This window comes from Neodiprion lecontei, chromosome 1 (assembly GCF_021901455.1).
Source record: "Neodiprion lecontei isolate iyNeoLeco1 chromosome 1, iyNeoLeco1.1, whole genome shotgun sequence".
Classification (NCBI taxonomy): Eukaryota; Metazoa; Arthropoda; class Insecta; order Hymenoptera; family Diprionidae; genus Neodiprion; species Neodiprion lecontei.
The window spans coordinates 25149219-25165201 of record NC_060260.1 but is presented as its reverse complement, the minus strand read 5'-3'; the positions used below and the strand labels follow the sequence as shown (position 1 = coordinate 25165201).

Here is a 15983-nt window from a genome sequence, read left to right as displayed (position 1 = left end):
ATTATTATCTGAACCTCAACCCGTGCCCGCAAGAGGGTGGATTTCCCCGTTTAACCCTTTCAAGGGTACATTAAACATACTGAACGGATTTCGATAAAATTTGATGTAGGGGGGTTTTTGAGGTCGCTGATGACGAATCCGAACTAGAAATTACAAGATATAGTAAAGTATGTTATGTACAAGATTATCTCATACATCAGTGAAAAAATTAGCCTAAGTCATAAAACGAATTTTCAACTCGTAAAACGTGATCTCGTGATGACGTATAATGTTCGATTGTTCTGGCATCAAGTGAGAAGAAGTTGATTGAAAATTCGACCCCTGTAAATTTCTAAACAATATCAATTTCCGACTAAACTATAACTATCGTTAATTAAAATCGGAGGAACGGTACCTATACCTGCTTATAGCATAAAAACAAAAAAGTTACCGACAAGTTGTTAATAATCCGCGAAAAATTTCGTCGTTCCAGTTTACGATATTTTCCCACTTTTTCCCACATCAACCGCAAATCGTCCAGATAAAATAAATTCGACTCGATTTACTCAAATTTCTGGAAGCCTAATGCCACGTTTTTTTTTTCGACATTGACTCATCGTCAGTATTCTTTCCACCAGGCTGTAGAACTGATGCATCATTGATACCGTGATTCATGAAGGATTTGATCCAGCCCTCCTCGCATTACGCATCCGTGTATCCATCTCAACGTGTCATTCTTCACTTCGCCCCGAATACCTCGCGGGCTTTTAGGTCTCTTTTATTATTTACTGCAAGATATTTGTTTTATCTCTTTTTTTCTTCTCCTCGCGTAAGCGATTACAAGAATTACGTAGGTACTGTAAAGATTCGGTTACGATTTTGCTCGCTGTACGATAAATTGTCGCGATTTTGTTGTATCCCGCGGTGTCGGACGATAGTATCTCCTTACAACTCGTTCTTTGCTCGAGATATTAAATTTCTCTCGAATTCTTTCCCTTCTGACTTTTTCTCTAAATAATTCCCCGAGTCGAAACATCGCGACGGTTTTGAATTTCGCAACCTGCAAGACTTTTAAGGCTTGTGGCTGATTTCGCGACAGCTAGACGCCCACGCCTGAATGCCACAGTCAAAGTGTTACGACCATCGGTGGTAAAACGTGTATGGCTCTTAATCAAGATCGTAACTGAATTTTTAATTTGGTAATAGGCGCCTCCGCACTGTCGTGCAAAGTCTGAGCGAGAGTCCCTCGGGGTTCAATCGCGGTTCATGAAACCTAGAATTCCTGGTATCGCCGAAATTAACCCCGAGTACACTGAGAAGAATTTCGTTTATTACATTTAAAAGATAATTCTAGTAAAACGGGCTTCTTCGCGATAGCGATTCAAATATAATATTATTGAAATTACACGAAAATGTGGTACAATAAGCAATTATATTCATTGCGATTATAATTGACAATACTTGTACACGGTTTCTGCTTATCACGAGGTTTATTAAACCTAGCAAAACAGTTTTTAATTTTGAATCTGAAGAACTGTATTTTTCATTTATAGTAAACAAAATAAGTAAATAAAACTATAAATTTGTCTCGGCAGACATCCCGCGTTTATTCTACGCCTTTTATCCGCAATGTGAAAACATGTGAGGTCGCGCAAGGGAGCGGAGGATCGGTAAAAGGGACGGAAGGATACATTGAGTTATTGTAAATGAAGAGAGAGAAAGAAAAAATTAACGTTCCATATAATAGCGGATGTTTTCAGCCTGCACGAGGATGGCGTCACGCAACTGTGCTGATTAAAATTAACTGCCTTGTAAATATCGATTAAACGCTCACCTTGACACGTGTTAGTTTGTTTTGTCTATATGAAAACAGACATGTATGTATGTTATATGCAGGCTGTAAATGTTGCGCCAACATCAGAACTCGTTTCCGGCTTCTGCTGGCCAGTAAAGGTTTTCTACCAGTCGCCTATGATTCCTCAAGATCATGTAGTACTCCCACCTTTACTGACTGAGCAAACTCAGCCTTTTTTCATTTATTAAACAGACAAAGGAACGGAGAGGGGTTTCTATTCAAAAAGGAACCACACACATTTTTGACAATTTTCGGAATATGAGTAACTTCGAAATTTGAACCCTTTCCATTCGTTTGTTTATTCAATATAGGAAGAAAAAGAGTGAGATTGCTTGGTCGGTAAAGATAGGACTACTACGTGACCTTAACTTGTTCGGGAGCCGCAAAGAATTTTCCTGTATGCGGTAAAATATATTTAACCGAACTAGCGTTCAATCCTTAATATCTGTTTAGATATCTATGATGCGTTCAATTCTGAAATGTAATCACAGTTTTTTTGAGATGAAAATATATATTTTCGTATCTAAAGATTTCTAATTATGTCGCAAAAGTTTTCTCGTAGATACAAATAATCTTGGGATATTTTAAAAACAGATTCAAATTTATTTTATGTATTTTAACGACTTGAAAAGAATTATATCAGTTAAAGTATCAGGTTAGTAGCTTTCGTGATTTTTTTTTCAGAACGTCAACGAATTATTCAGCGATAACGATTTCCGAATGAAGAATGTCCGAAAATAAATTTTTGTTTCACGCGAAGTCAATCAGTGTTTAGCTATCGACTAGTTTCGAAAATACACTTGCTGAACAATAATATTCTGTTTATTATAATAGAAATTTCTATAAATCAATCAGAGTATCGAAATAAAAACTGATTCCCCTATATCGCAGATCTATCAAAATTATGGATATTGAACATAAATTAGCAAAGTTCGTTTCAGAGCTTTGAAAAGCAACTTAATCTTGAAGGTTTCAAGAATACACGGATAAATAACGATTGGCGATGAAAAATCTGAACGAATTTTAGTTTTTTTTTTCAGATCGTTGGAGCGGTTATGACGAGAAAAACAAAATGGCAACCAGAGACGAGGCAACAGTAGAGTTAGCATAAAAAGTACCCCATATCCCTGTGTGTTTTTCTTACGCAGTCGTAGCTATTTCATCGCGTCTGTTTATAACTATGAAAATACGTGCGCGATTCGTACGAAATCTTTTCAACCATAAGTGGTTATTTTCTAAGGTCAATATTTTGTCAGTAGAATATTTTTTGCCCGCGGAAAAATCTCCGCAGAAAAATAGCGTATATATTGAAGAAAGTTTTTGTCGGTGATGTCTTTACACGGTTACCGCATTTTCGCATAAGTTATACACTGTATGTATAATGTATACATAGGCGAGTTAACTTGGGTGAGAATTTGTCTGGTAAATTTTGGCAAAGGTAAAAGAGAAAAGTGACAAAGTTATGGAAGAACCTTTACCCAACTCACTTAACAACAGATTAGCGATATTGAACACTGATGAACCTTTCCGCGCCCCTAAATGGATCGACGACAAAGCGGCTCATCCCTCCATTCTCGAAAGCAACGACAATTTGGGCGTTATTCACTTCGCTAGGATCGATTAAGTCCCTTATAGGTACATACGATATATATATACGAATGTATACTCGTATGTTCGTATGTAATGTACACCAATTTATTTCCCAGCAACGAGTAAAACGTATTAGTGAGAATCGCGAAGATTAAACAATGTTACATTTTGTACAGCAGTTGTACTGCGGTGAAATTTCAGATCCTAGTTTTTGGATCCTTCGCAAATTGCGATCCGTTTGAGGCGAGGCAAATACATACTCAAAATATATCGACGCATGTGTGAGAAACGCAGGGTCGTTTTTGGCTCATGTGGCAGCTCTATAACACTCAAAATTCATGATCCTCATTTCTCGAGTGTTTCGAATATTTTATGCTACTCGAGATGTAGGTGATATACTTCAGGGTCAGATGATAAATATGTTTGAAATGTCACGGGTATCTGTCCACAGCGATAAAATACAACTGCCAATACGTCTCAGCTACGTAAAATATTAGGGTTTTTCGCAAATTGTACTAAAACAAAACAAAAATAAATTGATAAAACAAATAATTCCGTTCACCTGATTCGTAACTTTGTTGAAATTTAAGTCTGTTTCGATAGAATCAAATTCACACCAATTTTATAAATATAACTGAATTAGTTCATTTATTTTTTAATTTTTACTCCTGTTAGTGAAATCACTTATCAAACGCCATCCTTCCGCCCTTCTATGATGACAAAATTCAAGTTAATGTTTTATTGCACTGGGCATTGAGTAACCTTTCATCATCTCAGACATCAAAAGTCTCCCGGTGAATGAATGAAAACGAAAAATCGGAGATTCGTTGTTCGAGTGGTAAGAAAAAAAAAGCCGCTTCCTTAGTACGCATCCGGCACCGAAGCGTTTAGAAAAACGTAGGTTTCATCATCTCGTTTGATTGAAATTCCGGAAGTTCCATTTGCTCCGATTATTTTAGGATATCCGATATATACACACATACCTTATACATTGTATACGGAAATAATGTGGCGCACTTTTTCCTACAAAGAAATTTTATATCACAAAATTTTCACTCGACACTGTGAAAATTAAGGAGCGTCCGGTTATTTTAAGACGTGAAATTATTATTTACGCATACTGTATATACCATTAAATGGAGCCATTTTTTAAAGGTCACCCCGTCTCAGGGGAATTTTTCATAGCGCAGCGGCTTATTACGAGACAGTTTGATAACCTGTAAGAAGTCGTGAAGAAGAAAATGAATGCAGAGTATTATAAGAATAATTAGAGAGGCTTTATAAACTGATAATCGTAATTTGATCAGAAGTGTGTCTCCTTAATTTAGAAGATTGTTTGAGTCCCTCAAGTTTCACAAAAATCGAATCAAAAATATGATTTTGAATGTGATTAATGACCGTTAACGCCCCTGCGCACAACCCCGAGTATACTCGGAGTCGGAGTTTTCATCAATAACTTTTGATGCATTAACTTATTGGGGGTGTTTGACAGCGCAAATTAAAGCTTATGAGCACAGCTTACAGAGGTGCGTACTTATGAATTTCAATCAGGCTCAGATTTTTTTTAAAATGACACGGAAAATGGGGAAAATTTGTCTACAGTTGTGGATAATTATGATCTTTTATCTCACATCTAGGAATGATCTAAAAGTGGCGGAAACGGGCTGAAACTTCATTCTAAGGGGTTTTCGAGGCCGCTGATCATGAACCTGTTATCAGATTTCAGAAATTCCAAGATGGCTGCTTGGTTTAGCGCATGCGCAATGGAGAACTCGTGCTAGACTTTCGGAATCGAGGCGAAACTTCATACCCGGGGGTTTTTGAGGCCGCTGATCATGAACCTGTTATCGGAATCCAGAAATTCTGCATTCCAATTTTTTGTATTTTTGTATTTTTTTTTTCTTTTTTTGTATTTTTTTTTTTCTTTTTTTGTATTTTTTTTTTTGTTTTTTTGTGGTCTTGTAGATTCCGAGCCATCTGTTGACATTTTCCCGTACTACAAAGAAAAATAGGGTAACTGAACAGCGCAAAGGCGGCAGATTTGACAGTAGGACTAAGAAATTTTGCCTTCAACGACTCCTTCCAAAAATTTTTGGCTGCACTGGTTTGAGAAGATTCTTGTCATCCCCAAAGCCAATATGTCTATTTCGACTCCCAAAGGATCGATAAAAAAATAAATGATTAAGTAAATTTATTTATTTCTTGTACATGAATTTGCATGGATTTCGCCAAAAGTTTGGGTTTGGCCATGAAATTGGCCAATTGAATATTGACCTGTCCAATTTTGACACGGCCATTGTGAATCGCGAACTTTTGGCCTTATATTCGTGCTCAGCGACACGGAGAGCCCATGTACACAAATTTTCTCAAATTTTGCAAAAAGTTTGAATCTTACCATAAAATTGGCCAATAATGGCCTGGCCATTCTGAATTTCGGAAAACTAATGCGAAATTCGGTTTCAGCGCCCTCAAAAACATAGAGTCTGATAGTTTTCCTGACAAACCCATCACTTTGCTCAGGATTTCATATGCGCAGGGGGGTTAAAGACGAACCGCATATCGCGACATTGCTTCGTACTTCAAATGCAACTGAGCTTTCATTGACGGTTTGAATTTCTTCTCTTGTCACAATAATCAAGTCAATCAATTTTAGTTTGAATTTTGAAGCCCTGATATCATCACAGTTTGCTTTATGAATTCTCTTAATTCTTCACGTCGCCTCTGTAAATCCTCTACTCGATATCATCGATTTTACCGGAAATGTCTTTCCACCTTTTTGTTCCAGTGTCAGCTTTGTACTTTCCTCAGTCAGACCTATCCCTGAGGTTACCTTACCTAGCCAAAGGCGGGGGTAAATTGATTGGAAATGTCAGCCTAGTCACGGTCAGGGCACTTAGGAATGACTCTGTCGCTTCCACGGACCTAAAGTACCTTATCGCCTCGTCGTCCCACAAATCACTGACCTTAAATCCTTCCACCGGAGACCTGAAATTATCGATCACGACTGATAGAGGTAAGTATACCCTTACTTTATGTACCTTATACCCCAATTTTCAGCTAATTAACGTCAACGTCACGACGTTGGATCAACGACGATCGCTAGTATCAAGTGTCCATCAATTACCTTATAGGTATAGTTTGCCCTTAGATGGTTGAACAATCTCCCGCTAGTCAAGTATTAAAAGGGGTTTAGCCGTGATGAGATATATTTACTCCAGAATAATCAATTTGCTCAATGGCTTGATATTGAGCAACTAAATTCCATCGATTGTACTCACGAGATCCGGGTGCGGGTCAAAATCTCGAAAGGTCAAAAAGTCGACCGGTCGAAAGCTCGAAATTTTCGTGATACGAATTTTTTAAGCAATGAACGATCGGTGTGTTCCATGAATCACTCGGTTCAATAACAGTTTTTCTGAAAGTTCATTTAACCGAATGCTCTTTTATCTGAAAAAGTATTTTCGAACACTCTACATTCCGAATGAACGGAGCACAGAATGTTAAGATATAGAAAACTGAAAAGTTCCGAAATTAGAAATTGAGAGCGGATGATAATTCATATCCAATAAAATTATCTGGCGAAAATCAAAATTCAGAACGAGCAAAATTTCAATATGCAAAATACAGAAGGGCCAGAATCCCGAAATGACGAAATACCGAATCTGCTGACAATTCGGGATTTGTGAAATTCGTGAACTCGATGCTAGATTCATCAAGATTATATCATTGTATTAGACAATCGCCTGTGTCATCAAAGAAAACAAGAAGGCAAAGGAACAGGCAACAAATTTTTAATAACATTCAAACAGTACATCTTGTTCCTCGTACGTTTAATTTATTCAAGACATTACTACATTAAATCGTGTTCCACATTCACGTACGCGTCCTAGTGTCACTTCAGAAGCGCAACGCCATCGATTAGCTGCAACTGGTGACGTTGGAGAGAATAAAAGTGCTCCTGACGTCTTGCAGCTTTTCGGTATCTTGTCCATTCTGACTTAGAGGATTTCGAGATTTCAACCATTCGAGTCTTTGGTCAGTTGTTATTGATAAATTCGGATTCGTAAATTTTCGAAAAAGGCACGAGTCTGAGATTTGAAAAGTCGACTTTTTGACTGTTCGATATTTTTGTGATTCAATATTTTGCCGTAATCTTGCCCATTCTTAAAAAAATATTTCTGTAGAAATTAATTACAGATTTTTGCGTTATCAAGTTTTATTTTTCTACTAGATAAGTTACCGTATTTGCGGTCTTTTAACGTTTTTAACCGTCGGCAATTTGACTTTCCGAACTTCATCCCGTCGACTTTTTGATCTTTTGCATTTTTATACCCCGCCATTAGATTCTCAAATAAAATGCGGCACATCAAGTGCAATTCGTGTTATAAAAATTCACAAGACGCAAAGTTTCAAATAATTTTAAAAACTTGATGTCAAATTATAATTACTTTTTCTCCTCATACTGCACGTATATTTTTATGCGGGATAAATTTTGAAATTGTTGAAGCGAAACGAAGCTTTCCGCAGATCATAAAATTCATAACTTCGTTAGCTAATAAAAAATTATTAAAATGCTGGACTCGTAAACAGAACCTAAGATTTTGACGCATCATTTCAAATCATTTCAAAATGTTTAAAGATATAGTAAATTTATTTGATTTCAGTCCATATCATCGCTCTCTCTATTCAGAAGATTATTTTTTACAAAATAACTTTGACATCTGTTTTCATTATGTTGGCATCGTTAAATATTTGAGAATACAGTGCACTGATATTGATTATGTATCAACAAGTAGCAATATTTAATTGACAATTTGAAGAAATAATCTGCTACACTGACTTTCTAGAAAATAGTATCCGTGAATAAAATGCGCCGTAGCAAAGTGAAATCGAACGAATCTGCTCGTGTTTTCAACATTTTGAAGCGGTTTGAAATAAAGCATCGATATCATTCTAAGCTGTCGTTTATAATTGCAGTATTCACTGTATGTTAATCTTTTAATTTTTATTTTTCTAGAGTTATACGTAGCTTACGTTTTAATAATTTGATAAATACTGAATCTAAGACTACATCGTCGTGAAATTAATGTACGATATCGAGCTTTGCCTGACAAACCTTCTCAACGAGATGATTAATTCTATCATTCGTGCACAGAATCAGCTTGTATCTCTTTTTCGCCTAATTTTTCTTATCCATTCACGTCAATCTTATCTTTAAAGTTTCAGAGTTTCCAAAGGTAATAATCGTGCAGGCGACGGCACGTGGAAGATCGGACGCCGAGCTGGAAATTAAGCTTCAGAGCATTTCCTCGGAGGGGAAAAAACTGAACTGTACACCCTACGTGAAGGTAAAAGATACCCGTTAAGTACCTACGGTCAAGAGAATCGGAGCTTGTTTCGATTGCGATTAGCCGAGTCACTCGTGGCCGAGTTTTGATTGGTAGAATTCCAGGACGAAAATTCTGTGCTTCGCTTTTCCGGGGGGATATTTTTATGACTCAAGAGTCACGTTTATACGAATATCATCCGTGTGTGCAATAACGCCGGCGTATTGACTTGGCATTAGGCTTTGACACCGAGTTTTATGACATCACGTCTCGAGTTTATGAGTTTTAAAACTCGTCGACGGTTTCTGTGTAGCTGTATGAGATAAAATAAAATTCTATGTTCGTAGAAACGTTTATACCGATACCCAACAATTTTAAAGGGTGGGATGACTGCTTTACATCCAGCAGCTGGTACGGGGAATTTGTATTTCTGTCGAAGTACGAAGTGGGTACACAGACACCGAGATAGTCACACTTTCCATTCGTTTCATGACTTCTCATAAGCGTCTTGATCCTTTTACGTTGCTGCGTACCGCCCAGAATAATCGATCCATTAATTACTAAACATTACTCGGCAATTCACTTTGCAGGACATGTGCTTTTGGAACACTTCGAAGTACCGAATATACGAAAACAAGCCTGCCACCATGCTTGGCCGACTTGGACCAGAAGTCTATGCCACGATATGTCCAGACTTTCACGTCACACGTTACGAGCTGCTAAACGGTAAATGGACAAACCTTTAACCCTGGAAAAAACTAAAATGAATTTCATTCTTCGTGTATACAAAAACCCCGAACCCGAACTAAAAATTTTTCTCAGTACACCTAATTTAAAACATCTTTTGCATTGTGATCGACACAAACACCGCCCCACAAATCTCCCTCACTCCCTCCGATTCCAGTTTCAATTTATCCGGAACGTTTCCAGCTTGTGTCATAAAGGTTATCTAATACGTCACGGGAGTAGAAATAACCGCAGCTATAGAGAACGAAGGATTTTCGCTCTCCAGCCGTTATTATACCTACGTATCCGCGCTAGATTGCAATTTCAATATTTGTATACGTGCGTCAGTGAATCGAACTGTTATTATTTACGCACGTTTTGTACATAGCTTGTTTTCAACCGTGCAACTCAAACGACACCGTGATAAACTGAACTTTGCACAGTTAATTTTATCCTTGCATTTTCACGGTTTTGTTTCGCGGCAAGTTTATAATATATATTATGGGCGTCAATATACGTATGTTTTAAATATTTGTTGCACAATTTTGAACGCATTCAGGGAATGATTGTCGATATAGCAATTTAAATTTTGTTTTGTTTTTTTAACCCCACTAATGTGTTTCGAAATTAGTTTTCACGCTCGTGAATAATTCACCCTGTCAAGAAGAAGTTGAATAAATTCTCAACTGCCACATTGGGCATAAAAATAACAATACAGCTAGTACAGTGGCCTGGTTTCAAATTTCAAAATGATACTTGTTTTACCCTCAAATGTTAACTATTCATTTGATACAAGTTTTTATGTAAATATAAATACACTTTTCTTCGATGTTCAGTATTTTTTCAACAATTGTAACAAAACTGCATTAACACTGACTTTTGTAATTGCATTAAGTATTGTGTTTCTCTATGGAATAGAATGTTCAACCATCAATTTCGTACGAGGATAAGAACATTTTTTTAAACGACTCAATTCTTCACTATTATATTATTAAAAAAATGGAATCCAGCCCAAAAACATCGGAGATATTTTTGAACAAGTAATTATGCAGTTTGTTTCCAATTATTTAGGAAATACTTTATTTTTCAAATTAATGATTTTGTTCTTTAGAAAATTTGGTTTCAATTATTGTTGCTTTGTTGTACCTTACATGCGATAAAAGAAAAAAATAATCACATTCGGGAATGAAATATAAATTTTCGCGTTTATCCTCAACAGTTTCAGCAGCCGCAAATAAGTCCTGAACAAATGTTTCCAAAAAATTGTTCGCAGGTACAAAATATTTTCATATAGTGAACAAAAGTCTCCAGGCTGAAGCTGCTCTGGACCGAGACACGTTGCCGAAGCCAACTGGCCCTGGTCCCGGACCCCACATGAACATTTTGGTGAGCTGCGTTGTTTGGAATGAGAAGACGGGCAACCAGCATGTCTCGAACGCGACACTGAGCATCGACATCCTCGACGAAGACGACAATCCTCCCGTTCCCCAATTTCCGAGCTTCAAAAAAATTCACCTCAAGGACTTCGTCGCGGTAAGTCAACGAGGACGAAGTTAGTGGATGTTAATTTAAGGATGCATATTTGGGAAAAATCGTTACTTCGCACACGTTGGCAATGTCCAGGATTTAGTAAACGATGATAAACGAGACATGCTCTTATTTTTAAAAAATAACTCCTTGAAAGTCGTTCTAACATTGAGCAATAATGATTTTCTCCTTGATGTTTCGTTGCGTTAACGTTACTAACTTTAGCCTCATGTAAGTCAGAGCTGCGGTTTGCATTGCAACAGAATTCCAATGCAGGGGTGAAAGGGTGTTGGGATCGCGTATTGTGTAAATGATTAAACCGTTGTTCAGACCTCGGGATGAGTATGACTGACTGTAAACTGTTGAGAATTGAGAATGTCGGGGTGCAGAATGCAGGAGGCGGAGTGAAACGATGCCCTGGACAAGAGATAACGGGAGTAAAACGAGCAAGAGAAAGTTGGGAGGAGAGAAGGAGAGAGAAAGGCTGCGTAAAAGCCTCCGGCACATCCTGATTAAAACCCGACTCCTGCAGTTGGTTCCAAAGCTCGCTTTCCTTCGGTTTGAAAGTGACAGTCGTAGGATGAGATTTCGGGGAGGTTTCTCTCGGGGTAAAGGGTGGGCTTTCTCTTCTTTTCGTCACGATACTGTACAGAGTTCGTTGTCCGGAAACAGGGGGACAGGCTTGACGAGAACGACTTGATCATCCAGGACGCGGATACCATGACCGTAAATCAGTACAGCGTTCGGATGTTGGGAGACGTCGATAACGCCCTCAAAATCGACTACGAACCCTATCTCGTTGACCATCACACCAATCCTGCCTCCATGGCCATCTACACCAGTGAGTTTCGTCACTTTGAGCCTTTACGCGACTGGGAGTCAAAAAGTGTCACTATGTCCATTTTTAAAAGACTCAATAATTTATTCCGCAAAGTTTCAAAATGTAGAAAGCTGAGATACGGAAAATTGGGTAAAAATGTACGTTGTCAAAAATGGTGGTGTTAAAATTGACGAAAATCGGCTGGGTTGAACCGTTATTGAATAATTGTTACGGACGATTCAAAAATTCCCTATTTATTTTTAGTAGTGTCAGACTTATAAAAAATTACAGTCAGTTCTTTATGTATTCTAGAGTAACCGTTAGAATAAATAAAATTTTTGCAAACGAACCGGTTTGTTTGATTCTATATTTCGGTCTGCTGCCTATTTTTATTCATAATTTTGACGATTCTATAGAATCGCTTTTTACATACTTCTGACGTTTCTACATTTTGAAATTCTACGAAAGAGATTTTCGCTATCTTGAAAATTCGATATTGTGACGCTTTTATCGTGTGGCCATTTCACTCTTTGACACTCACTCTGTTTTCTCGTAGCTGTTAAAATTTCTATACTCAGAATTTCTTTTTTTTTTTCTTGAGGGTTGTACGCGAATACGACATTACTGCCCAGGTCGCCGTACAAAGTTGTCCTGCAGATGACCGACGAGAGCTTGCTACGCGGACACGGCGATAAATCGGTAATTACGATGTATCATCTTTATTGTTTTTGTGATATAGCCAACCTTGCGTCTTTTTTACTGCTGCAACCTCGTCTGCAGCTTTTTTTTCTCAATTATATTTTCTGTACCCCACTGGAATTTTTATGAATCGTTATTCCGTGGTGTAGGAACGTGGGCGCAAAAAATGCCACCTACGGGAGCAATTAATAACCGGAAAAAAATCAATGCCCTATCCACGCGATTATCCTGCAACCCGTGGGAGAAACTCGCCGTGTGGTTACTAATTGTTTGATTAAACGAACCGTTTTCAACTTTTGTTAAATTAAAGAGGCTGGGTTGAAATTTCAAATTTGAAAAATTCCGCAAGCGCCAAATTGCGAATTTTTTGGTAGTGCAGCTTAATAATAAACATATTGTACAAAATATGTACTAAAGGAGCATATTTTACATTAAAAAAATGCCAAGTCCGCCTTTACGATCTTCCACAAAACTGTTTTAATTTACCGTTGACATATTAAGACTTCTAAAGGTTCGAAGCAAGAAATAATGGCAGCGGTTTTTTTCCCAGTCGTACAACTGCTTCGGTGGTAGTCGAAGGGTGCATCCGGAGGGTTGATGTCTTCTGGTATTTTTATTCCGCGATCGTATCTAGTCACGAATCGATGTACAAAATATTATTTGTAGTTTTTCCGCATGCCGCGTGTAGTTGACAGGTATTAATGACATTTTAAGGCCCTCTAAGCCTCCCTATTGGCTGCGAGCCACGGCTACTGGACATCGGCCTGTTCGTGACATATTTCGTAGACGTTTCCAAACCTGATCAACAGTTTAAATTGAACTTGAGAAAATAGACTTTCGATTTATTTCAGACTGGTGCAAGGTGAAAGGAATCAGAATTTTCGGAGCAAGGTGTATAATATATATTAATCGATTTTCAATTCAACAGCGTCAAATAGTGACTAGCATCTGTATTTATTTATTTATCAGAGATTAACGGGATATACCCTTGGACATAAAAAAAATATAATACAATATAGATATAAAGTATTAAGTGACACAATGGTGTAGTATAATTTACAATGAAATGACTATTCATACTTTCAAATAAGGCTCTAGAGTAGTTTCTTACATATGGTATAAAAACTAGTGATGGTAGGATCAAACCAATTTTCATTCTCATTACATAATGATAATAAATGGTCAATTGCAGAGTAAGATTTGCTGTTCAAGTTTATTTAGAAATAGTAATTGTTGTGTCATAAAGTTCTGCTTGGAACAAAAAAACGAAACCTAAATAGTAATTCGGGACAGTCAATCGCGTTGTTAAGAATTTTATAAGCAAATATTAGATCAATTGTATATATTGCTGAACAAACTGAGGATATAAGAAGAATCGAAGAAATATTGGAGTAATCGTGATCAGTAAAATGCTTTTGGATTGCCAGTCTTAAAAGCTGCAAAACGCGAAAGTATACTGATGAAATTTTTCCAGATATCCGACCATCGGGGCTGAACGAAGTAGCAAATTCAAACTTTTGAGTAAATTTTTACCACACTGATGAAAATTTCGTTTGTTATAGTTACCGAAAAATTCTAACAATAAATGTGCTACCAAACTATTTAGTGTAATTGTACTCGTCAAAACCTAATTTCGCATTGTACTCAGAACCATAATTTTTGGTGATGGTAAAAAATGAAAATAGTCAAGACCTGCATAGCAAGCACAACCAGAAACTACCCTGAGCCATAAATACTGCATACACGCGTTGGTTAAGTCATGTATACATAGGTATAATATGAATGGTGTTGCCTGAAGATAAGATTTTCCGGACTGCCAGGCTAGAGTAATAAAAGGATTCGATGACCTTAACCTTTGTCTCCTCGCTCATACACAAGGCTCGGTAAAATAATTTATAAGCGAAGATTGAAGAGTGTCCAATTTCTGCGAACTCCACGTATCGCGGTAAGATCAGGGTATCCTTTTATTGGCTATGAAAGCCAAGTTCGGCAAATCCAACCCGCGATTCCGATTTGATCTTTCCTTGAAAATAAATCTCGCTTTAAGGGTCTGATTTTTTTTCCCTTAGTTTTGTTTTTTCTACTTGTGCGATCAGGTTTATAGGATAACTTGATCCGGAGTCAAAGTTCATCGATATTTTTCTCAGATAATACGAGGAAGTTACAGACACGGTTTAACAATCTGAAGACTTTGATCGCTGTATTTTTTCACAAAAATGAACCCCGAGATCTATTAATAGAATGCCAATCCTTTTTCTAAGTGCTACTACTAAGTGCTACGGCTCCGGTTTTTCATAGTTAGAGCAAAGTGGTACCATTCTACGCGCGTGTCAAACCTGCAGTTCGGAGAGAAATATTAGAAACGATGGAACAAAATTGTTACTAATGTCCAAGTAATTTGAATCAATGAGAAAATGTTTTTAACTGAACCGAATCAACGTTGCAGTCACAGGAAAGTTTACTAACAACTATAATTATGATAAACAGTGACTTGTACCTCATATTCTTGTAAGTCCAATAATATTTAAACCGATATTGCGAAGATGACCACTGTTTTATACTTACGTACTAAAATTTTCCAGTAATTCGTAACAAGTGAAATTTATCTCATCATCTGTGTATTCAGGATTTCATTTCAACAAATTAATTTATCATGCACTGAGAGAAAATTTTAGTTCCGGTTACCGCTCAGTCCTCAACTATTTTCATTTTTTTACCACAATCAATAAATATAGTTCTAGGTAGAAAATGAAAATTAGTTTTGTAGCTATTACCATAAAGTGTAGTATCCGTTACTATTCTTTCTCATTACGATCACTGTTACTATATTTTCTTGCAACTGTTGCGAAAATTTAATGCTTGCGCAACAATAAATTGACGTTAAAGCCTTATTTAAGTAAAAGGGTAGAGTAAACCGCACAAACTGATTTTACGTCACAATTACCAAAAAAGGATTGACGATAGCGCAAAATGGTTACGTGTATCTTGTTATTCGTAATTCCAACGACATTGAAACAGTTTTTTTAACGATACCTGTTTTACTGATTTTTTCTAGTTACTATAACAAATGAAATTTTTCTCAGTGTGGGGTTGTAAAAGAGATATTTACTAATTCCCCCGTATTTCTACCTGTCACATTCCTATCCCAGGTAAACATCACGCTGTCGTTTTACGGTTCGATACGACAAGTATCGTCAGCGACGACAACTGTTCCCGTGCAGCATCCGATATCATACCCCAAAAACATCCGAGTAGCCCGTGGATCCTCGCAATTTTCTCGCATAGCGGCACCCTCAGTTTCCCCAAACTCGGCAGTGGTTTTCATCCTGCGGAATTCGAAGGCTTTCGACATCACCAGAAGCGGCGGCATCGTCTACGTGGCCAACACAACGGAATTGAAATCCGCACCGTCGTCGATAACGTGAGCAATTAATCAATTAACTATTCCGAGTAACAAAGG

The 15983-nt window shown here is 37.3% G+C and overlaps 1 protein-coding gene across 2 annotated transcripts in view; it reads left to right on the top strand.

Annotated features, from left to right (window-relative positions):
- The window catches only part of LOC107223842 (proto-oncogene tyrosine-protein kinase receptor Ret), a 59175-nt gene that overhangs the window by 31177 nt on the left and 12015 nt on the right, over nt 1-15983 (top strand). For both annotated transcript variants that reach the window (XM_046735260.1, XM_015663658.2), the window contains exons 2-8: nt 6210-6437; nt 8645-8772; nt 9342-9477; nt 10751-11010; nt 11677-11845; nt 12426-12523; nt 15673-15944. In XM_046735260.1, the coding sequence (XP_046591216.1) occupies nt 6210-6437; nt 8645-8772; nt 9342-9477; nt 10751-11010; nt 11677-11845; nt 12426-12523; nt 15673-15944 (1291 nt within the window). The remainder of the gene's footprint in view (nt 1-6209; nt 6438-8644; nt 8773-9341; nt 9478-10750; nt 11011-11676; nt 11846-12425; nt 12524-15672; nt 15945-15983) is intronic.